Here is a 24,890-nt window from a genome sequence, read left to right as displayed (position 1 = left end):
ATGGCTTTATCTGAAGTGAAAGCCCTGGGGTGGGTAAATCAGTGACTGACCACACTATGGTAGATTAGGGGAGTCACATCTCCACAGAATACATGACAGCATGCTTTCTTTTCTGAGCCCTGGTCCTTCTCTCATGACATTCCTTCTGCCCACAGATGTACCGAGGCTTCACCAAGATGCCCCACGTGCAGTACATCCACACAGAAGCTTCTGAAAGTCTCTGTGGCCTTAAGCTAGAGGTCAACAAGTACCAGTACCTGCTGACAGGTAACAGCCAACTCTAGCATCTAGGCCAGGGTTTGGCTAAGGTCCACCAGTCATTTGCTTCAGAAGGATAGAGAAGGAGGAGCAGGCCCAGAAGTATCCTTAGGACCCTGGCCACATGCCCAGTGAATTGTAAGGAATATCTTGTGTAGAGTGCACCTTGCTTGACCTGTGGTGGGAACTCAAAGCTCTACATTGAGGCTGGGTTTAGTCTCATCTCCACCACTGGCTCCAAGGAGGAAATGTAGTTTTGTTTTGCCTAGTTTTGCAGTTTCTCATTACTTCATATATATAAAGGGATTGCTAGTACCTGTTCCTCTATACCTCATAGTCAACATATTTATTGGGTCTATCTTTGAAAGCTGCCCACCTTCAAGCAGTCAATGTAGAAAAGGAAAAAATGAGACCAAAACCAAGAAACCACTGATGAGAGAAGGGATGAGTTAGCCTTAATCCCAGCTCTGGAATTTCATGGGTTTAAGATCTTCTGCAAATGGGGGCAGATTTTTGGCTTCAAAGGTATTGGGAAGGATGAAATAAAATCATAGGACTGGCAAGTACTTAGCACAGTACCTGGTCTAAGGACGTGAGAATTCTTTCACCTGTGGCTGGACTCTGGACAAAACAACTCTCCCCTTGTCCTCTTTTCTCCTCTAGGCCGCGTCTATGATGGTAAGATGTACACAGGACTATGCAACTTTGTGGAGAGGTGGGACCAGCTCACCCTCTCCCAGCGCAAGGGGCTCAACTACAGGTATCACCTGGGCTGTAACTGCAAGGTAAGCCCTGGAGACGGCAGGCAGGGGTAGTGCTGGCTCACAGCCCCAGAAACGCCAGTTCCTGCAGTACTGGGCACCGAGCCCTTGTATACATGGCCATATGTCCTCGAGGACATACATGTCAGGCCAGGGCAGAAGGGCAGGTCTGCACAAGGGTGGTAAGGAATGTTGCTCCCAGGCTGAGCAATGAGGAAGGCAGGGGAAGAATGCCTCTCTGCTGGAATCTGGTGTCTCCATGCTGCCCACTTGGCAGCTGCTGGGGCACAAGGACTCTTCAGCACCCCTGGCCCCTCCTGTAGTTCAAGGTTGTGGCAGGTATAAGATCCTTACGCTCAGGTCTTGTCAAGCAGTCCCAAGTGGGCTTACCAGGGCAGCTGCTTCATTGGTGGCCCCTGCCGCAGGTGAGCGAGCTGGCTCAGGACTGCTGATACCACATGCTGCAGAAGGTCACTCTTTAATCAGGCCCAACTCCTTGACTCAAGCACAGCGCCATGGCACACAGCTTTCCTGCTGTGGGAGTGAGCGACACAATTCTCTCACTAATTCTCATAACAACTCTGTACGGTTTTAATTACCACTCTGCTCATTTTGCAGATGAGAAAACAGAGGCTCAGAAAGCTTAAGTTAATTAGCCCTAGGTCACACAGCTCACTGAGTCCGATTTCTCTCCTAGGGCAGCTGGATGCCCATACTTTATACTTTAATCTTACTTCCTCAATTCCCACAACAGCTGAGATCACACATCCTTGCCTGTTGCCATTTGAGAAGGAAAAGTTCTCTCAAATGTTTAATTCCACCACTCTCTGGCTGTGAAACCTGGAGCAGGTTACTTAACCCCTCTGAGCCTCTATTTTCTCATCTATAAAGGAAATAAATCTGTTATGAGAACTAAAGAGAATAACATAGAAGCACTGAGCAGAATATCTGGTATACAATGGTGCTTAGTAAGTGTTAGTGAATGTTACTCTATTTTACTAAGGGAGTGATGTGCCTAGGCTCCACCTACACTGGTGTGAATCTAGACTTGGGTCCACCATGGCAGAGCCCACCAACCATTGGCTGTTATTTAATTGCAGATCAAATCCTGCTACTACCTGCCTTGCTTTGTGACCTCCAAGAACGAGTGCCTCTGGACCGACATGCTCTCCAATTTTGGCTACCCTGGCTACCAGTCCAAACATTATGCCTGCATCCGGCAGAAGGGTGGCTACTGCAGCTGGTACCGAGGATGGGCGCCCCCAGACAAAAGCATCATCAATGCCACAGACCCCTGAGCACCAGACCCTGCCCCACCTCACCTCCCTCCCTTCTCGCTGAGCTTCCCTCGGACACTAACTCTTCCCAGATGATGACAATGACATTAGTGCCTGTTTTCTTGCAAATTTAGCACTTCGAACACTTAAGGAAAAGTCTATGCTGTCATATGGAGTTTATTTGGAACCATCCTCCTGGCCCCACCCTACCCGTTCTTTTTGGCCTTGACATCACCCATTTCCACGTGGGAATTTTTGGTGCCATGCCAGGAAGAATGAGGAATGTACACTCCTCTTCTTCGTGATAATATAATCTATTTTTTTAGGAAAACAAAAATCGAAAAACTATCCCATTTGGGCATTGTAACACATACCCCTCTCTCTTCTTCCCCACCTCACCATCTCCAAGATCCTTTTCTCTTGGCCCTTCTCCACCCAGGACATAAAAGACACAGACAAGGAAGTTGCTAAGAGGTGAACCATTTTAGGAGCAGTCCAGGGCAGCAAGCAGATAGACTCAAGGTACACAGAAGATCTTATACACTGAGGAGATGCTACTGCATGTCCCAACCAGACTGTGTCTGTCTGTGTCTGCACATAAGAGTGAGGGAGGGAAGAAAGAGACTGCAGGAGAGGGTCTGAGAAGATACAGCACACACAGTTCCCCCAGCCCAGTGCCGCTTGGGTTGACCAGATGTTTCTGAGTCTGGGGTAAGCAGCCAGACCAGAATAACAGAACTTTCTTAGTTGATGAAGACTTAAACATCTGCCTGAGGTTAGGAGGCAATTTGCCTGCCTTGTACAAAAGCTCAGGTGAAAGACTGAGATGAATGTCTTTCCTCTCTCTATCTCCCACAAGACTTCCTCCTGGAAAACTCTTTGGTAGATTTGGCCAGGAGCTTACCTTTATGTAAATTGGAGGAATACATGCACCATACACTATCCACAGATATAGCTAAGTAGATTTGGGTAGAGAGTACTATTTCCAAAGTAGGGTTTAGCTCACCTAGGGGGATGTGTTTGTATACACATTTGCATATACCCACACGGGGACATAAGCTAATTTTTTACAGGACACAGAATTCTGTTCAATGCTGTTAAATATGCCAGTAGTATAATCTCTTCTATTTTGTTGTCATTGCTTGTTTGAAGAAAATCATGACATTCCAAGTTGACTTTTTTTTTCATTTTAATTAAAATTTGAAATTCTGAACACCCTCAACATCCTTCTAACTGGGGTCATCTGACCTCTGTCCCTCTCCTTTTCTCCTGCTTCATGTTTGGGGCCTTCATTTAATTGCCTTATTGGCTTAGCTCAGGTGGGAGATGAGAGTTAGTGTGGGTCAGGGGTCTGGGCACAGGAGGGAAAGCTGCAAAGTGTCCTGCCTCAGCTAGATGGCCATTTTCCTGGGTTTCAGGACAGCCTGCTCTTTTTGCCCCAGCTCACTGGTGGGCGAACACCATTCCTGAGGTCCTTACCTCATGGGATTAAAATCGGTGGTCATTGGGGAAGCCTGACTCTGCAATCCGCTGTAGAGTTTTTGTTGTGTTTTTTGAAATAAAACTATAATATAAGTTATCCGATTAAATAAAAGTATTTTAAGTTTAAGTGTTGAAAGTGAGATGCCAAGAGTAGGTGATAATGTATATTTTACTGATTTGGGGATGGTAGGATGGTGACATTTAACATGATTGCTCTCTTTTTTCAGATTATGGGTATTTATCCTCTTAGTATTTGTATCTTCAGTTCATTCCACTTTAGGAAACAGAGCTGCCAATTGAAATAGGAGAAAAAAAAAGCAGACAACACATTGTGATGTCTTGCGTACACACACACACACGCACACACACACGCACGCACAAATGCCCAGGCAAGGTGTTCGGCAGAACTCCTCAGTGGGAAGGCAGTACAGGCATCTGGCTTCTGTGGGATCTATTTTATTATCTTATATCTGTTACCTTATAATCATGCCATCTGGCAGGTGAGAAATGGGAGGCTTTGTCCCTCTCAATGCAGCAGTGTAAGCAAAAGGATCTGAGGTCAGCAGGCCAGTGGTTTTTAAGGAGTAAGCCCCAGCGTTGGTGTCCTGAGATTTTATTGATTTCAACCTTGAAGTCTTATAAGGTGGACCCCCTGACCCAACCCACACAAGTGCCCTCCCACAAATGGACATCAGTATCCCCTCCATGAAGCATTGGTGATTCTTGGTCCCTGGTGGGGCCACCTCCACTCACACAAGGCGGGACCTGGGGTGAGGCCTGAGAGTGAGTCATATCTGAAGTTTCCTTGCAGAAATGCTGGTGGAACCACAGTCCCATCTGTCAGGCCCTGGCAAAGAGAACAGCAGGTCCTGGGCAAAGAAGGGTCCTTTGCAAAGCAATGTTGGCAGAGGGCGGTTTTTGAGCTTTCTATAAGCTATAGCTTTGTTTATTTCACCTGTTCACTTACTGTATAATTTAAAATCATTTATGTAGCTGAGACACTTCCGTATTTCAATCATATCGTGAACGTTTTATTTTGCTAAATCTTGTGTCATGTGTAGGCTTTAATATGTGTACATTGTGTTTAAGAGAAAAAAAAATGAAACCCACATGCCGCCATTTTCCTGAATCAAATTCTAACGTGGAATGGAGGGTAAAATACTTCTACTGTGCAGGCAGCTTGACTGGCAAACTGGAGAAATGAGGAGCAACTAGCACTTGAGACTCATCCAACCTCCTCCCTTTGTTGGCAACCCAGTGCTTTCTGGAGTAGGAAGTAGGAAGAGAAAACAGCAAGTTACATTCATGTCCTCGCTCTATATCAACTGGCACTGGGCAGTCTGCTGGCCATTCCCATTCTTTGTCCCCAACTTGACCACCCAATTAGGAAGCCATGATTTCTCCTAAAAATCCAGGGCCATGGGAGCTATGATTCCAAGATCTCTTGACCTCATCTGGCCATCTCTTCTGCCTCCCTATCCAGAAAGCACTATACCCAGCCTCTCTCCTCTCAGGCCTATGCTCCATCTGGTTAGTAGATAATGCTGGAGACTCTTGTCCTTTACTGTCACTCAGCTCCAGGCCTATATCATGGCAGTTGAGATACAGCCCATGAGCACCATTTTTCATATAATGATTCTTGAGCAATTAAAGAAACAAATGACTTATTGGAACAATCCTGTCTCAGAGACACTGTGGTCTCCTGGGAGATAGTACCCTCCTCTGCTCCAGCCTTTCATCTTGGGTTTGATGGTCGCTGATATGGATTACCCCAGGCTGGCACCCTAGTGTTTGTCTCCTGGCTACCAAAAGGAAAAAGATCACTACAATAGTTTTACACAAAGAAAAAACTTTAAAAATCTGATGACTATAAGCAAAAAAAAATGTGGGAGTGTAGGGGAGGTGGATGTCAACAATCCCCAAGTTGGCTCTTGGGAGTTGTGAAGGAGGGTAAGAACTTAAAGACCAGGTCATGCTTTGAGGGGAGGGGCTTCATAGATTCTCCCAGGCTCTCACCTTTCCCCTTAGCCAGTCTGCTGTCCTGAGACCCAGAAGTGATGGAGAGAAACCAACCAGAGAAAACCCTATCTGGAAGGAATGTATTTGTTGCTAAATTTTGTAGCACTGTTTACAGTTTTCCTCCATGTTATTTATGAATTTTATATTCCGTGAATGTATATTGTCTGTAATGTTGCATAATGTTCACTTTTTATAGTGTGTCCTTTATTCTAAACAGTAAAATGGTTTTATTTCTATCACACACCTGTAGTCTCTTGCCTGTTTATCCTGACTGTCCTTAAGGGTAATATGGACAGCAGAGGGCTTTGGAAGCTGGTCCCTCCTGTCCTGGCTGCAGGCCCATGCACGTTCTCCTCCCTTCATCCACTTCTACAGCTTCAGCCTACCCAGCTCCAGTCCTTTCTCAAGAAAGGAGCGATTTCAGGAGAGGCTTTCTAGATTTCCTTCTGACTGCTAATCCAGCCTTGAGCTTGCTCCCTGATTCCATGGTCAGGGTTCTCCATAACTCTATAGAATCTGGATCTCAATCTAATTAACTGTTGGTAAGTAGTACAGGTATTTCCAGTTGGAAGCCCTGGTATGGCTTTCCCTGTTTTCTTCCTAAGAATCTTACACCACGGAAATGAGAACAAAAGGTTGCAAATATCAGTACCTGATGCCAAATACCTACCTGAATTCCAACTATGGCTTGGCCTAGTTGGGAATGCCAGGAACTCAAGAGGTCCCACTAGCAGGTGAGCCCCTCTCAGAGCTTACAACTGGATCTGTCATCCTCAATGGGCTGGGTTGGCTGCAGACCCCTCACCCAACTTTCATCCCATTGTTGACAATTTTCCAGGGTATAACTTTTGCCCCTATTTTAAGCTAGTCTACTTTGATCACCAATTGTATATGAGGCACAGCACTCTCTCTATATGATTACATTAAACTTCAACAACCCAATGAGGTTGCCCCACTGTCCTCCATAGTTTCCAGCTGAGGGAGCCAAGATTCAGAGGAAGCCAAGACTCAGAGGAAGCCAAGACCATTCATTGCTCAAGACCTAGTACGCTGGCAGACTAGGATTCAAACTCATTCTGGTTTGGTAATAAACCTTGAAGTTTCTCTACTGTGTTCATGCTTTTTTGGAATATGCCAGGTTCCACAAACCCTTCTTATCCAAGCAGCATATCCTGGATTTGATGACTCTTAGCAGATCAGATAGAAGGGAAAGATAATCAATGGAAAAACCTCTCTGCCTGTTTAGACTGCTCCTTCTTGGAGCCTACAGTCCTACCCATCATTGTCTCAAAACAGAATTTTCTAGGTCAGCAGCCTGAGCTTGGGATTCTACAAACAGGCCACAGTCCCCAGCTGAGACATTTGGATACCCTATTAACTACCCTGTTTCCCAAGATTCACATTCCTTACATGGCAAGCATGGGGCCAGGGCCCTGCATTTCTTTGATCAGTTTAGGAAGACCACCAAAACACACAAGCAGATGCATCACAGGTTATTTCCAGCTGCACAGAACTCTTCCACCCAATTTCTTCTGGTTGTAGGATGGAGAGTTCACCACCCTATTCAGAAAGATGTTAACCTTCCCACCCAGCTGTCCTCCAAATGAGAGGCTCTACCATGTGCTCCAAGTGAAGCTCCAACCACTTCCCAGAGACAACCTCAGGTACATCCAAAAGTCAACATGCAAAGAGAACATACAGAGAAACCGCTCTTCAACAATCAACACAAATAAAATATTACTGTTTTTATTAAAATAAGAGTTGAAATCAGGTCTGCCCAGTGCTCAGGGGAAACAACTTCCAAACTTTGAAACATCTTTTATCCTTATTACCAACCTTTGGCTCCAAAATGACAGCTCAGATTGTCCCCAGATTTGCTGACGATACCCGATGTCCCAGGGAATGCCATCTACCTTTGCCATCTGCCGTGCTACCTGAAATTTTACCCAAAGAGTTAATCCTTTCCCTAGGAAAGCCAGGTATTCCTACAGGACATCACAGCTCTTCCCTAGAGCCCAGGTGGTGAGGGAGTGGCCCCTCAGCCTACTCATCCATCCAAAGGGATGGAAAACATGGACATCTGTGTTCATTCTGTATCATGAAGGTAATCAGAGTAAGAAAGGGCACTCACCATTGGCTTATGGTTGGGGAAGAATGTTTGCTCCACAAGTGGGAACTTCTCAGGACCCAGGGAATGGAAGATCTTGATGAGTTGAGAGAACTTGAAAAGAAGGGGGAAGAGTACTGGTCAATCATCTTTATATAGTATGGTGGGATTTCCCACTCGATCTCAGGCCTCAGGTATCTAATAATTCTGAGCTGAGCTGCACTAGTCAGTCCCTGTTTACAGGATGAAAACCAGATTCTTTGGCTGGAAATTCATCTTTTCAATCGTCTAGGTGCATCAACCCTTCATTCCTGTCAGGCCACCAAATTCAGCTAAATTACATTTAGTGAACATTTACTACATTGTCAGCATCTCACACAAGCATAACCTGCTGATATTCATGCCATGTCCCCAGCCTGCAAAGCCTTTCTAGAGAAGTTGTACTGCATGACAGTTTATGGTGTAGACTCTGGATTCAAATTCTCTACCACTTACTAACTGTGTAGCCTGAAAAGTCACTCCATTTGTAAATGGAGAAAAAAAAGAGATCCAGTATTACACAATGTATGAAAAGCTGTACTTGGTCCCTAGGAATACTCAAATGCTAGATATTATTATTAATCATAAATAAAGTTGGCCTCTGAACAACATGGGTTTGAACTGCACAGGTCCACTAAATACACAGCTTTTTTTCAGTAAATACTGAAATGCTATAAATGCTATATGCCAGTGCTATAAATGTATTTTCTCTTCTTTATGATTTTCTTAATAACATTCTCTTTTCCCTAGCTTACTTTATTGTAAGAAAACAACGTATAATACATATAACATTAAATTGTGTTAACTGACTGTTTATGTTATTGGTAAAGCTTCCAATCAACAGTAGGCTATTAGTAGTTAAGTTCTGGGGGAGTCAAAGTTATACACAGATTTTCAACTGCACTGGGTGTTGGCATCCCAACTCCTGCACTGTTCAAGAGTCAACTCTTTTTTTTTTTTTCTGCTTTTACAATTGCACTCATTTCCAACTGCTTGAGCTGTATTCCCTCCATACCTGGCTCCTCTTGTTTCAGCACTGCCTTATTTTGCCATAGAGGTAGCTGCCATCCCAAGAGCTGGAGGGTAAGCACCTGGAAGGCAGGCCTTGGACTTACATTTTCTTCCATTACCCCACACCACTCAGCGCCCTTGGGAGTTCATTTTGTGCTCGGCACTGTGCTTTAATATTGGAACAAGCTGAGCATGGGAGACCAGGCCTTGAGGGGAGATAGTGTGGGCAGATGGCTGAGATAATGATGTCTTGCTGGAGGAAAGCAAGGGGACTGAGGGGCCTGGAAGAGGGACAGAGTAGGGGTCAGGATGACTCCCTGGAGCAGATGACACAAGAGAAGATGGAAAGGTACTCCAGGTGTGTAGTGAGACTAGTGTCCTGGAGACAGTGGCTGTCATAGCCGTGGCCTTGGGTACAGGGAACAATGAGAGATGACGATGGAGGGTGATTCATGAGAGACCACTGGGAGCCTTTAAAGGCTGGCACAAGGAGCTTTGAATTTACCCAGAAACAAGGGAACTCCTGGTGGCCATAAGTGTAAAGGGTATGGTATGGAAGAAGGAGTAAGCTACAGTTTGTGGCCTAAGGTGGATGCCCAATAGCTAGCAGGGGTGCTAAGTCTTACACCAGATTGACTCAGGAGTAACTCAACACTAATGTCTCAGACAGAATGGGTAACTTTTTGCATCAGGCTAGAATTGGTCTGCAAACTCTTGGGGTACAATCTGCAGATGTGGTCCCACAGGGAGTCCACTTAGAGGGCTTGAGGGACCTCAGAAATATGAGAAATCACAGGAGATCCTTCAGTTTACAGATAAGGATGCTGAAGTCCAGAGAGAGAAAGAGAGAGAGAGAGAGAAAATAAGTCTATGATCAAGCACACAAGTTTTGGAGATGCCCACCTCCAATTTCCTCATCCATACAATGGAGATATTAGCAATATGTACTTGTCAGGGTGTTCTGAAGATCAAATACAATATGTATGTTAAGGGCTCAGCACAGCACACAGTGCTGATGGACAGTAGCTGCTATCATCATGATGTCTGCATCGAAAAACAAGGGGTGTGGGCCAATACCATCGAGACCCTTTCCAGACAGTGACATCAAATATGGGATGCCATAGGCCAAAGATCTCAGGGTAGAATGAGGAGACCAGAGCCATGGTAACAGTGGTTAAAAACTATTCATATATACTAAATTAATGTATATATTCATTCAATAAATATTGAATGCCAATGTTGCAGAGACCTTGATGGCACTCGATATTTACTGAATGAATATAATTGTCACCATGTATTGAGTGTGCACTTTGTGCCAGCCAAATGTATTCACTCATAACCCTACCAGGATGACCCTAGTATTATCATCATTTTACAAATATGGAAAATAAACTCAGAGAGGTTAAGCAAATTGCTCAGGATGACAGCTCATAAATTGAGGCTCCTGGAACTGGGCAATCAGGCTCCATAACCCCTGTTCTTAATCACTGTCCTACCACCAAGAGACCAAGCAGAGGGAAACAAGAGACAAGATGGCTAGAGCTCCACAGAGCATGCTGTACATATCCACAGCTCCATATTTCCTATCTCCCTTCCCTGCCTTATTTTCCCTGTTGGTGTTTATATGACTTATTATATATTTGGGATATTTATTAATATACTGCATGTGCCCCTGCTCACTAGAATACCAGATCTATGGGGTAGGGATTATGGTCTGGTATGCTCACTGCCATGTTCCTAGGACTAGAACAGTGCCTGGAACATAGTAGGTGCTGAATAAATATTTGTTGCATGAATGAATTACTTCTAGGGGGGAAGACAGACAATACACAAAAGAATGGATAAATCTATCATTCTATATGGAGATAACTATTGGGGAAAAAATAAATCAGGATAAGGGTATCGAGAGTATTTGGGGGAATGGAGGGGTAGTATCCTAGTAAGTCTCTCTTACAGGTAACATTTGAATGGAGATTCAAATAAATCAAGGGATGAACTAATTTAATGACTACAAAGCAGGGAAAATCAAGTCTTGGGGGTTGGAGAGATATGGCTTCGAGTTCTGGTTTCACCCCTCCTGGTCTACATGACCAGGGTGAGTTCCTTAGCTGCTCTGAAGCTGAGCTTCTTTTTCTGCAAAATGGAGTAATGATGTCCACTTCGCCAGACAGCAATAGTTTGAGCATCGGGCAGCTACAGTTTTCTGGTACATAGTAAGAGCTCAATAAATAGTGCCCACTGCTAACAAATGGTCTAATTTAATATTAGTAAGAACAGTATACCACTAATGTTATTATAAGATAACACTATGTCATACTATGTTCATACTATGTTGTTATAGAATATTCGCTAGGCAATAATTAACAGAAGAGGCCTGGGGTCCAATCTGCTTATTAAGTTGCTTAAAAAAGACCCATTACTGAGGCCTCCATGCTGGAGGATGGGCCCATTTCAGGGTTGGGAGACCACCCACTGCCACCCACTTCACTCTAGGTCAGCCTGACCCATCACCTACCACCCAGGGCTTGCTGCAGAAGTTGTAGACAGAGTAGAGGGAGTTGACGGCAGGCAACCCTCCATACTGAAGGCCAATGACCAGGCTTCGGTAGTCTTCACCCAGAGCCATGCTGTAGGCATGCTGACGGACTAGGATGAAGTCTGGCTTGAAGGATCTGCAAAGAGAGGGGCCGGTAGCAGTATTACTACATGGGGCATTGCTGAAACACCAGGGCATCGGGCCACAGCCTGCTGAGGATAGCACTGACCCAGCATGGTGGGGGCCAGCCAGGAGCTCTCAGTTCAGAATGAGGATGGGATGGGGGAGTGTGAATGGGGACAGTCAGATGCAAACACACAGCAGCTACAAAATAAAAGGGCTGAAAACAACTCATATTTTATTCATGTTTCTTTTTTAGGTGTTTTTTTTTTTTAGATTTTCTTTTTTTTTTTAAATTTTTTATTGGTGTTCAATTTACTAACATACAGAATAACCCCCAGTGCCCATCACCCATTCACTCCCACCCCCCGCCCTCCTCCCCTTCTACCACCCCTAGTTCGTTTCCCAGAGTTAGCAGTCTTTACGTTCTGTCTCCCTTTCTGATATTTCCCACACATTTCTTCTCCCTTCCCTTATATTCCCTTTCACTATTATTTATATTCCCCAAATGAATGAGAACATATAATGTTTGTCCTTCTCCGACTGACTTACTTCACTCAGCATAATAGATTTTCTACATTGAATAAATATTCATTTACAATCAGAGGAAAATGTATGAAATTACTCAGTGAATATACTTCCATTTTTATTAGGCAATACATATTACTTTACTGAATCCTCATAACTGCCCAAGAACGTGGGCAATGCTGCCAGCAATTCCATTTTACAGAGGAGCACTGATAAAGGAAATTTTCAACTTTTACTGTTTGTGGGTCCTGCTCCTGGGCTCCCAGGGAAGCTATACTCCAACATTTACCAAGGTCAAAATGACTTGGCAAAACCTCAAAGTACAGACTCTATTTCTGCCCCAAGAGCACATAGTGGACATCTGCTTTGTTAAAGAAAATAATCAAAAAGGAGTATTCTGAACATAAATGATAAGAAAAAGTAAAACACTTCCTGGTTCCCCTAAGACTCAAGTCATACAGCCCTGCCAATATTAGAAACTTAAGATAGGCCAGCAACTTTCTGAAATGTTCTTTGTCTAATAATTTGCAACATTTTGTGCAAAATATGTATAGAAACCTACATCAAATGTTCCCTTATCAGAGCACTCTCTTCTTTGTGAAGACTGTATATCCCGGGCAGCTGTCCTAACTTGGGCTTGAATAAAATTCTCTCTCTTTTTTTTAAAGAAATTCTAAAAGGTTTGTTCATTTTGTGTCAACAGCACCCTGAGACTCACAAAGATTAAGTCACTTGTTCAAAAAGACATGCTGCAGGTACACGGCAGGGCCAGGTGCCTGCAGCCTCACGGCCCTAGTTCTCAACCACCATGCAGCATGGTATGTATATGCACTCAGATATATAGACACAATATGTATGCTTTATATATCCTATATACTTCAAACATGTCTTGTCCCTTTAAAGTAGCAACCTCTGGAAAGCAGCAAGGGCATTAATGTGATGGCCAAGAATATGCCAGGCTCTTTGCTAGGCCCCTTTGGAGACATAATCCTGATAAGTACCCACAAGCAGACCTGGGTAAGATCGAGACTATTTCCTCACTTTATAGATGGGAACATGCAGCTCAGAGAAGTTGTGAACTTCTCCAAGTCACAAAGCTGGGAAATAAGAGAGCCATGTGTGAACTCAGGTGATCTCACTCTAAGTGCATATACTCTTCCCTCCGTCACATGGCTCCAGGTAAATTCAAACATTGTTTTACTCACACTGCCCAAGGATCCATCTATATCAAGATTCCTCACTTCTAGGTCACACAAGAAAATCAGCTTCACAGTATATAGGTGGTTTATACTCAAAATGGTATGATCCATTTGGCTTATGGATCATAAGAGTTAGACATTTAGCTTCAAATAAACTGTTTCTTTTTCAAATAAATTGAATGTAACTTAAAATAATGGTCAAATGGAGAGGACTTGCCCCAGTGGAGAAAGAAGGAAAGAATGTGTTGCAGGTGCAGACATTTCTCAATCTTTCTGAGCTTGGGTCTTCTTGTATAACCCCAGGGCCTGGTGCCATGGGAGCAGAGGTGTAATAAGTGCGTGGTGAAGGAATGATATACACAAAAATCACCCCCTAATCCCTAAAGAAAATGGCAGAGATCCCCCCCATTAAGTTGTGACTCATCCCAGGGGAGCCAGGTGGATGGTGGTATCTTGGGTATGGCTGACACTGTTGTGTTCATGGAAATGGTCAATCATGTCACTCTGTAGTTAGGGTCAGAGTTGGGTTAGAAGCTTGGAATTATTATGTTTATATCCTTATTGCATTCTTGGAGCTGAACCAGTCCAACTAATATATTTTACAGATGGGGAAACTAAGGCCCATAGCTGAAATGAACAAGGGGTGGTGGAAGGGGAGGTGGAAGGGGGAATGGGGTGACTGGGTGACAGGCACTGAGGGGGGCACCTGATGGGATGAGCACTGGGTGTTATGCTTATATGTTGGCAAATCGAACTCCAATAAAAAATATACCAAAGGAAAAAAAAAAAAGGACCACAGCAGGGCCTTGATGTGTCCCAGGCAAAACCATGCCAGAGCAGTAGGTAACACCCAGGTCTCTCCTCTGACTTTCTTGCTGTTTGTGCTCTACTTCACTGGCTCTTGCAGCAATAGAGAAGGAAGGAAGGAAGGAAGGAAGGAAGGAAGGAAGGAAGGAAGGAAGGAAGGAAGGAAGGAAGGAAGGAAGGAAGGAAGGAAGGAAGGAAGGAGTGTTGTGTCTCTAATAGGGATCTGATGACAACAGACAGCACTAACAAAATATAACCATTTTCTAAAAACAAAAACAAAAAACCATTTTCTGTTTCTTTATGATTTGAAAAGGAATATATGTTCATCGTGTAAAAAAAACTTCAAAAACACAAAGTAAATAAAATTATCTGTAATTCTTGACTCAGAGAAAATCCCTTATATTATTTCTTTTTTTAAAAAAAGATTTTATTTATTCATGAGAGACACAGAGAGAGAGAGGCAGAGGGAGAACCAGGCTCCATGCAGGGAGCCCAATGTGGGACTCAATCCCCAGACTCCAGCATCACACACTAAGCCAAAGGCAGATGCTCAACCACTGAGCCACCCAGGCGTCCCCCAAAATATCACTTTTGACAGCCACCTAACAGTCTACTGAATGTATATACCATAATGAAGTCAACTTATCATCCACTATTATCAAGTAGGCTGTTTCCCACACTTCACACATGTACATCTTTGCATACAAACCAATGCCTTCCTTTTTAAGCTATCTTAAAATAAAATTTAAGAAGTGGGATTACTGGCTTAAGGGGTACGAAAAATTTTTAAGTATCCAAATGTGCCCCCTTTCTAAAGGTCTAAGCCACCAATTGCAGATGACAGTGTCCATATCATTATGGCTTCACCAACACAGCAGTTTTTGAAAAATACATTTTTTAATTTGATAAGCAACTTCCCCCAAAATACCCTGTATCCCCACTGCTGTTTTAGTTTGCATTTCTATGACTTTAGTGAGTTTAAGTACTTTCATTAACCGTGTGCATTTTCTTTTCTGTAAAAGTCTGCTCACAGAGCTCTGTGTATAGGATGATTCCCTTTAACTTTATCACATCATCTGGTATGGCAATATTTTTACTAGCTGTCTGCTTGTCTTTTTTTCTATTGTCTGTGCATCTTCCAAAAACCATATAAACCCATTTTCCATTCCCACCTAGTCAAATCTACAGTCTTTCCCTTTTGATTTCTCTCTCTGTTTTGATAATCAGAGGGTCCTCCAGGGCCCTGGTTCTCACAATGAGATACCCCTTACTCCCAGCAGTCTGGCCTCTCCCACAGACAACAAGCGGCAGCAAACCTGGTGTCTCACTGGGGATAATTCCACTCTGCCCCAGGAGGAAACAATTAAAGGTCTCATGCTGGTTAGTTTGCCAGTTTTCTCACTGTTTGTGGAGAACTCATAAGACAGACATAGCCTGGGGGAGAAATCTGGCTATCTAGAGAAAGAGGGTGCCCTTCCAAAGATCATCTTCCAAGAGGAGTATCCGAGGGTGTGTCCTGGGACGGCCCAATACCAGCCCCAGATATTATAATGTGCTTTCTCTCCAGGACTTCTAAAACTAATCTCTCAATTGGAATCTTTCTGATTCTTTGAAATAAAAGTAGTGGTCACCTCCTTTTTGTCTTTAAGGATTTGGAGATCTATCTCAAGATGCTATATTCAAAGTGCTCTTTCAAAATTATATAGCCCTTCCCTGCTTAAAAGCTTTCTGAAGTCTTCCTCTTTATGAGAGCAGATCCTAGGCTTCTTACCATGGCAACAGAGCCCCTGCCCACCTCTCCATCCTCACTTTCTACCTTTGTCTCTCCTTCACCTTCACTGAGCCACAATTACACCTCCTCTTCCTCTAACTCTCTCTTCCTGTATGCTTTTCCCCAAATGTAGCCCCAGAGGTCTCATTCCCATCACTTACTCATCAGCTCAGGTTCATTTCCACAAAGATACTTGTCCTGCTCATTCTATTGAAATTTGTGCCAAACCCCATATTGCCCTATTTTCCTTTCTTCACGGCTCTTGTGGCAATTTTATTTTTCCTGTTGATCTGTTTAGTTTTTTATTATCTGCTCTTCCCTCTACAGATGACAGCTCAATGAGAACAGAAGTGCTTCTCTTGAACAAAATAGACCATACTAATGTTTTTAAATGAATGACTAAGTTAATGAATGCATGTGTAAATGAGGGGGAAAATGAATGGGCATGAAGTGAAATGACCACTGCAAAAGGTAGGGACCTCTTTACTTGTAGCTCTAGAAAAGAGAGCTGGTGCTGATAGCCAGAGCTGCCAGGATATATCATGTGGCCCTAACAACTAGGGACTGCTTTACCAGGGAACATGCTCTGATTCCCAGAGATAGGTTAGCATCATCAAGAAAGTTTTAACCCCAAGGAATTCAAGATGAACCTCTTAACATTCTCAGGTATAATGTGTGAAAAAATAAACACTTTCTATGAGTGATATATCTGGGCAAACCAGGAACGTGTTATAGTTCAAATGCTGCAATTTACTGCTACATAGAATGCACAGGGTCCCTCCTGACAGTGGTATGAGGGATTTGAAAGGAACACAGAAAAATTAGTGACTTGAGCCAGGCGACCTATGGCATGAAGTGCCTCTCTTCATACCCAGTACTCCACCCTCTCCAGCCAGGGAATGGCCACATCCTAATACCACCCCAACATCCAAGGATTTAGCCACCAATTCTCAGACCCTCATAGTGGGCCAAACACCCCGGTAGAGGTTGGTGACCTTGAGATGACAAGGACATGATCCTTGAAAGCAAGGACACCCACAATCCAAGAGGAGTTGAGTGAAGTTCTAAAGGACTAGGATTCATGAAGTGTACCAGGAAGTAAGTGAAATAACAGAAGCATGTACAGTGTACAAAGGTGGACCAAAGATGCATTCAACTCTGTCTGGGGGTGGGGGTGGATCAGCATGTGCCAGAAGGCTTGGGTCTTAAAGGAAGAGTATGGGTTTGTCACATGGGTAGCATTTTGCAGGTGTTCCAGGTAAAGGGAACAGCCCCTGTACCCATCTTTTTCTTCTTAGCTATCTGACCTATTAAGTTCCCTTTGTTGTCTACACTGCTGAACTGGCTCAGTGCTTGTCATTACTCTTGCTCTGATATTGGGAGGAAGTGGCAAAGTTTGCAATTGTTACATGGCTGGAGTACAAGGTCTGATGAGGTGGTAGCAAGAGATGAGGCTGGGTAAGATGCTCTAATGGCTCTCATGAGCCTCTTCTTGCCTCCTTGTCTCGATAGTCCCATTGAGTCCAAGCCCTGCATCTTTCACACTTGGGCAAGAAAGTCTTTCAATACCCCACATCCTGGCTGGAGCCAGTATCTGGCTTTTCTTGTTCTTTCAGCTTTGGACTTAATATGAGCTATATTATTTGGGTTCCTGATTCCAGATCTTTCTCAGAAGTGGCTGTCAGTATTGGAGAGGAAACCAAAGACAACATATAATTAAATGGCAGAGATGGGACAGGTGATGCAGTGCCGGGAGATTATGGGATGCTTCAGGCAGTATATAGAGGCAGGACGCCAAAGGCTGAGTGACTTTTAACCATCAGAGAAGTATAATGTTTCCCTCAAATATGCAGAAACCTGTGGTGGCAAGAACAGATCTTGGCTAGGCTTTGCCTGGGACCTAAGTTAATAATCAGAAGCCTCATTATTCTCAGGCACTTGACTGTAATTTTGTAATGGTCCCTTGTTCCCCAAGATTCTAGATGACAAAGTGTGATGATCAATGATGCTCATTTTGGTCACATGCTACCCATCACATTCAGATCTGACCCCAGGCACACCTGGGAATGCTGTGGACTTTCTGATATCAGCATCCACCAGCAGAGAGGCTTCAAGTTTCCTCAGAAGTGTCACCACACTCCTCAATCCTCTGTCCCCCTCCACCTCTGAAAATTCAACTTTGGGTATGGCATCTGGAAAAAGGAGACCAAAAGAACTGAGGACACCAGCAAAAACAGGTGTCCTGAGAAGAAGGGAGGAGATCAAAACACAGCAATGGTCTCCATGCTCCTGAAGGCTTGTGGACCACTGTCCTGCAACAAGGATACAACAGAGGAGACTGTGCATACTTTGCAGATGGAGGGCCATATGGAAGGGCTTTGAGAATTAGGGATGCTTCCCGCCAGCCTGAGGACTGCAAGAAATTAGTCCAGGCTGAAAAGAAATTAGGTGGCAGCCAACCAAGAGTCTGGCAAGGAGCAGACAACAGGATGCTGCAGCGAGGCCTGTGGGGCCCGCACAGCAGCTGCCAGCTGCACAGTATGATGATGGTGGGGAAGGAGCCCTGTGGGACGTATGGATGGCCACTGCTCTCTGATGAATCCCAGGGCCCCCTTTGTGAACCACTAGGAGGTTAATAAAATACAGACATGAGTTGCTGGAGGAAGGAGGCTTCCTCATCTCCCTTCTCAGCCTCAAGAATCTCTGTCTCTCCGTCTCTTCCTTCCCTTTCATTTCAGAGGAGTCCTCACTGCTCTGTCCCTGCTCCGTTCTCCTCCTCCATCACTCCAGGGATCCTACATGTTATGAGTTACACTGTGTCCCCCAAAAAGGTACACTGGGGTACAAAAGTCCTATTCCCTGTTACTGATGAATGTGACCTGATTTGGAAATTAGGTCTTTGCAGATTTAATCCAGTCAAGATGAAGTCACACTGGAGTAGGCTGGGCCCTCATCCCAGGACTGGTGTCTTTAGAAGAAGGGAAACTGGGGCACAGACACACACAGGAAGAGCAGAATGCCATGTGACAAAGGAATCAAAGACTGGCATGATACATCTACACCCCTAAGGAGTGCCAGGAACTGCTGGCAACCATGAGAAGCTCGGAAGAAGCAAGGAGGGACCCTCACCTGCATCCCTGAGAAGGGAGTGTGGCCCTCCCGACACTTTAGTTACAGACTTGCAGCCCCCAGGACTGTGCCAGATGACATCTGTCTTGCTTGAGACATCCAGACTGTGGTGCATGGACACAGCAGCCTCAGGACACAGGTATACCACACACCTAGTCAGCATTTCCTCCTCCTAGCCACTTTCTGAGCTTCCTGACTTTCTCTGCTCTTGGGTGTGCCCATCCACAGCCACCTCCCCACTTGCCAAGACAACAACCCCAACCCCAACAATTAGAAACTTCTGCCTTAAGGCTGAAAATGAAATGACGGTTAAGGAATGTTCATATTTACATGAAAGAATTAACAAGTCAACACATCAATAAATGCATGGAGATTAGTTTGGAAGGATATTTACCAAAATGCTAGCCTGGTTATCTCTGAAGGGTGGGGTAGAAAATGGGAGTTATATTCTTCTTCAGACGTTTTGGTACTATCTGCATTAAAAGGAGGGGGGAACAGAGCATTTTAACAGCCAGGAAAAAACAATGAGGTTATCTTCATTTTGGAAAAAAAATGATAAATATAACAATGATGGAACATCATGGAAAATGCTTATGGGACAATTTCATGTGACATAAAACAATAGAAAAGGGCACACAGTAAAAATGCTGGTTCTGGAAGAGGAGATGGAAACTTCCTAATGTGTTAAGGTGGTAAGGTTACAGGTGATGTCTTTCGTTTTGAAAATTTCCATTGACCAAGTTAACCCTTGAACACTATAAGTTTGAACTGCTCAGGTCCACTTATATGCAGATCTTTTAAATGAATATAGTACAATAAGGCAAATGTATTTCCTTATGATTTCCTTAATAATATTTTCTTTCCTCTAGCTTACTCTATGATAAGGATATAGTATAGGATACACATAACATACAAAACAAGTGTTAACTGTATACATTATTGGTAAGGCATCTGGTCAACAGTAAGATATTAGTACTTAAGTTTTTAAGGAGTTGGAAGTTATACACAGATTTCTGACTGTGCAAGAGATCAGCACCTCTAACATCCACATGTTCAAGGGTCAATTACAATACGGTTTGGACATCAGCCAAAACTTTAGGTTGGCATCAATACAGAAATCAATGTGAAGCAAGCCCTTTCACTTGGCCTGGCAGTCATCTAATTAGCCTCTTCTCTTCCATTCCTACAACTGCTGGACAGGGCAGTCTAAGCCTGCCAGCCCCAATTCCCATGAACCCATCTCCACAACCCTCTGCATCTGGATCAGCCTCCTCTCTACCTCTATGAAACCACATTGAGGTCACTCTAAAATGTCAAACTGAGATGCCATGGCCTCTGCTATGCCCTCACTTTCCCTGACTTCTTCTTTTAAAATTTTATTTATTGGAGTTCAATTTGCCAACATATAGCATAGTACCCAGTGTTCATCCCGCCAAGTGCCCCCCCTCAGTACTTCCTCTGATTTCTAATGACGACTAATGTACCATAAGCCTCCATTCCAAGCCCTCTCTATATCTTAATTCACTGAAGTCTGACAGCAGTCCCAGGAGGCAGGTGTTATCCTCATTTTCCAGACAAGGAAACCTGAGGCAGAGAATAGTTAAGAAACTCGCCACAATCACACATCGTGTGATGTAACCATGAGTCAAATCTGAGAACCTCCTGGCTCTCTAGAGAAGGGTTTCCCAGTCTCTGCATTATTGATATTGAGAACTGGATAATCCTTTTTTTTGGGGGGGTGGGGGGGTGATGTCCTGTGCATTGTAGGGTGTCAGGAATATAACTGGCCTCCAACCACTAGATGCAAATAGCACTCCCAAGGTCAGTTGTGACAACTAAAAATGTCTGGAGACATTGTCAAGAGTCTTCTGGGGGGTAAATTTCCCCCAGTGGTGAATTCTTGCTGTAAAGCTCCTCCATGGCCTCTGTAGCATGATCTTTGTCCTCCCCTCCCAAATCTTTCGTCCCTGCCTCAAAGACACCCTCTCCCATTGTTTCCCAGCTGCTTCTTCCTGGCTCCTTACTTCATCATTTTCTCCCTTCCTGTGGCTCTTGTCCAAGCTTCCACGTTGGTTCTCTGCTTATGGAATCATCTCTGTTCAGCACATTGGCCACCCTGTACTCACAGGCAAGGGTGAAAATGACTCAGATTTACAGAGCACTTCCCCTGTGCCAGGAATCATCTTTAAGCTTTTAATTATGCTGTATTTGATCCTCATCATGATCCTGCATGGAGGAAAGTATTTTCAAGAAACTAAGGCATGGAGAGATTAAGCAAAGCAAGAACAACGTCCACAAGAGACTCGAGTGATTCAAAGCCAACATGCATAACCACCATGCAACCAGCACTGTCCACCCACCTGAATACTCAGCACTTCAAACTCCCTGCACCCAGGTCCCAAGTTATCAGCCTCCCTCAAAGTGGATCTCTTGACTTCTCTTACCCACCATGCTCCCAAGAGCCCAGGATCTGTCACCCTGAAGTCATCTGCAATTCTTTCTGACACCAACTGTGTAAGGACCCACCAATGTTGCTGATTGTCCCCTCCAGAAGGGTACCCCGTTACTCTCATGTCCCTCCCATTGTCTCATTCCCAGGATACCTCAATAGATCCCCAGATCCCATTCCCTGGGGTCACAATCCTTTACCTTATTCCTCTGTGTAGCACAGGGCCTGGCTCAGAATCCTGACTGCTGAGTGTTACTCAATTTCCCTGCCTCTACCCCAGGGACTCCCAAACTAAATACCAGGGCCCAAGCAGGTGACCTCAGGGCTGGCTAGCCTTTTCTAGTAGCGTCTTCGGTGGTATCCTTCTACACATATCCTCTTCCATAGTAAACACAGAGAAATATTCTTAATTTCCACAACACACTCTCTGGCCTTTTTGGCATACACCTTACTCCATCTTTCATTTTCCCACTTTTGATAATGACTTGAGTACAAGAAACATTTCATTTTTCTGTAGGCAAGCATAAAAACTTCTTTGATAAATGGCAGCTAACATAGGCCTCTGTAGAGAGCAAGGGGAAGGAGGGGGCTGGTGAATGGGAGAATTGCATAAGCTCTAGTGTTTATGGCCATGTATGAATGAGGTCCCAGGTGGCCCTAATGACTGTGTTAAGGCCCAAATCTGGATATTTATATGAAATTCTAAAAAACTTAAATATTGATGACTCATTCAAAAGAAGTTTTAAAAATCACCATGCAGACTGGCACCAAAAATAAAGCAGGATTTCTATGGGAAAATGCTCATGAAACCCAAAGCTACACCTAAAGGGGACCATGGCCACCTGACTCCAGCAGACAGCAGCAGCCACGTGGAAATACTTGCTCTGGTCTCACCAAATCCTCTGTTTTTCACCTGAAGCCGGAAACCTGCCTTTTATGTGAGATCTTTCACATGAAATCTCTCCATTTTAAAAATGCTGGACTACATTGGGTAGGCAATCCCAACTGGTCTGGACAGGTCACGTGATCTTCTTACTTAGGAAAGTAACTCTCCCACTACCAACCTCTTTGGTATCCCACTCCTGGACTGGTCTTCAAACCCTACTTTCTTCATGTTACTCCGCTGCTCAAAACCCTCCAACAGCCTCTATTGCCTACAGGTGGGAGTGCCTACTTCTTCACCAGGCATCCAGTGTTCCCCAGAAAGTGGCCTGGGTCTCCTCTTAGCTGCACGTCCTCTGCCTGGCCCCCTGGCTCTGCTTCCCTCCATATTCATCTTCTATCTACTCACATTGCGCTGTCTGTACCATTCCTCATGCTTGGGAAGCTGCCCCTTGAAGACTCCCTCAACTCAGATCCCACTTCCTTAGTGATTTCTCCTTATCCTCCATTCCCATCACCTTCATGTCTTGGTCATGTGGAAATTATCCACATGATATCTCCTGACAGCTCACAAGTTGTGGCCTCCTACTTCACCTTTCACCTGTTCAAAGGTGTCCTCTACTGAGGACAGAACTCTCCTCTTCACAGTGCCCAGAGAGATCTTTGTAGGACCCACATCTGAGCGTGTCACTGTTCTGGACAGTGGGTTTTAGATGTTGCTCATTGTTTGCAGACTGAAGTAGAATGATACACAAAGTTTTGCATCTGGCATGGATTTGGTCTACTTCTCAAGTCCCACTGTGGCCATCCCCCAGGATACACTCTATACTCCAACCACGTGGGGCCACAGCTGTCTCCCAGATCTGGGAGATCCCAGATCAGCCATGATCTGTCTCATGTTTGCAACTCCATACAGACTTGGGGGAGATGAAAGAGGTATCAAAGGACCATTCAGAGAGAGCACTATGGAAATTAAGAATATTTCTAAGTGCTTAATATGGAAACACAGTGAGTCAAGAATCTCCTTGCCCACCCATCTGTTCTGAATGGTCTTTAAAAGCTTGCTCTTAATATCTCCCCTGTAGAATGGGCTGGTATTGTTCACTTCTTGGGAAAGCTAGAGTTCACTAATCAACACACACACACACACACACAATGAAAATGGTGAAGCTCTCTGCAACAACCAGGGGTTGGTATATATGTTTGTGAATCCTTCCCTGAGTGTCTAGAAGGTATCTAGTCCACAGTAGGTGCTAAAGAGATCTACACGGAAAAGAAGTGTGCTCTGGCTTTACTTCTCAGGGTCCTAGACTATCTAAAGTCAACAAACATTTCAAAAACTGGCAGGAAAAAGAGGGCCTGAAGATGCCAAATGGCAGAGTGAGGGGAAAAAAGCAAGACATCATCCAGTCCAGCTCTGCCCCTGACTTGCCATGAGTCTCAGAGACTGCTGCTTCTCTCTGGGCCTCAGTTTCCTCATCAGAACAAAAAAAGGTGGGCTGAATGACCTCCGAGGGTCCTTTCCTGGGATGACAGCCTCCAATCCAGACTTGGAATCAAGGCTTTCAACACCTACCTCTGTTGTCTGTCCGAGTTCCCTTATGACCTTCTGTCATGCCGCAGTAGTTGACAAGAATCGAGATCAGCTACTTGCCAAGTGCCAGGCTCCTACAAGGGGCTTTTCAAGTCTTATCGTCTTGAATCCTCACATAAAGCCCCTGTGAAGTAGGTACTTATCCAGGGCTGGGTCCCCTAGAACCCAAGCCCAAAACAAGCTTCTAAAAAGCTATGATTCATGGAGGGAGGGTGTGCCCTTGAGGCAGAGCTGTAAGGGGGTGAGGGAAACAGGACAGGAAGGGGTGTAGTTGTGAGTAAAGCCCAGTCTCGGCCCCATCTGTGGGGCTGGCTCAGAAGTTGTCCCACCTTGAGGGCAGAGGCCTGGGTTTCCACCTCTCCAGGATCATTCAGTTACCAACTCCCCTGACAGAAAGGGGAAGGGTAGCAGAGGGAGTTAGCCTTTGGGTTATCTCAGGGATGCGGTTGCCATCAGCCCATCAGCCAAAGGCTCTGAAGAAGCTAGAGGAACAACTGTTACTATGGCACTCACAGTGCTGGGGGATGGGTGCACTGGCTGGCAAAGGGGATCGGAGCAGAGAACCACAGCCAGCTATACACCACGACAATTAGCCCATTCTGCAGATGTGGAAAACTGAGCCCTGGAGTGATTAAACATGCAGTACAGAGAGGTTTGTGCTATCAGGTACAAATCGCATCTCCCTCAGTCCCCACCCCTGAAGGCCCCATGTGCCCTAGCAACTGGGGACAGTCTGTGAGCTGACGCTTGCTAGGGCTGGTGGGGGGTGCCCTCAGGGTGGCAGGTCTCTGTGAAGTGGGGGTGGGGGTCAGCCCTCACCCCAGGCAGGGGCCAGGGGGCCATCCCGCTCTCCAACAGCTGCCTGGGCTCCAAGGGCTGTCAGCAGCCTGTTCCACTCAGGGCGGGCCTCCTGCCAGGCTG

General features: G+C 44.8%; 2 protein-coding genes across 5 annotated transcripts in view; one reads left to right on the top strand and one right to left on the bottom strand.

The window, feature by feature from the left end:
- Positions 1-6,038, top strand: part of TIMP3 (TIMP metallopeptidase inhibitor 3) — a 57,970-nt gene extending 51,932 nt beyond the window's left edge. The window contains exons 3-5 of the mRNA XM_025461546.3: positions 156-267; positions 922-1,043; positions 2,120-6,038. Of these exons, the coding sequence (XP_025317331.1) occupies positions 156-267; positions 922-1,043; positions 2,120-2,317 (432 nt within the window). The 3' untranslated portion in view covers positions 2,318-6,038. The remainder of the gene's footprint in view (positions 1-155; positions 268-921; positions 1,044-2,119) is intronic.
- Positions 1-24,890, bottom strand: part of SYN3 (synapsin III) — a 452,538-nt gene that overhangs the window by 298,147 nt on the left and 129,501 nt on the right. For all 4 annotated transcript variants that reach the window (XM_049115333.1, XM_025461487.3, XM_049115335.1 and 1 more), the window contains 2 exons: positions 11,470-11,626; positions 7,929-8,018 (listed from right to left, as the gene is read on the bottom strand). In XM_049115333.1, the coding sequence (XP_048971290.1) occupies positions 7,929-8,018; positions 11,470-11,626 (247 nt within the window). The remainder of the gene's footprint in view (positions 1-7,928; positions 8,019-11,469; positions 11,627-24,890) is intronic.

This window comes from Canis lupus, chromosome 10 (genome assembly GCF_003254725.2).
Source record: "Canis lupus dingo isolate Sandy chromosome 10, ASM325472v2, whole genome shotgun sequence".
NCBI lineage: Eukaryota > Metazoa > Chordata > Mammalia > Carnivora > Canidae > Canis > Canis lupus.
Note: the sequence above shows the minus strand (reverse complement) of the source record. Positions and strands in the feature narration are given on the sequence as shown.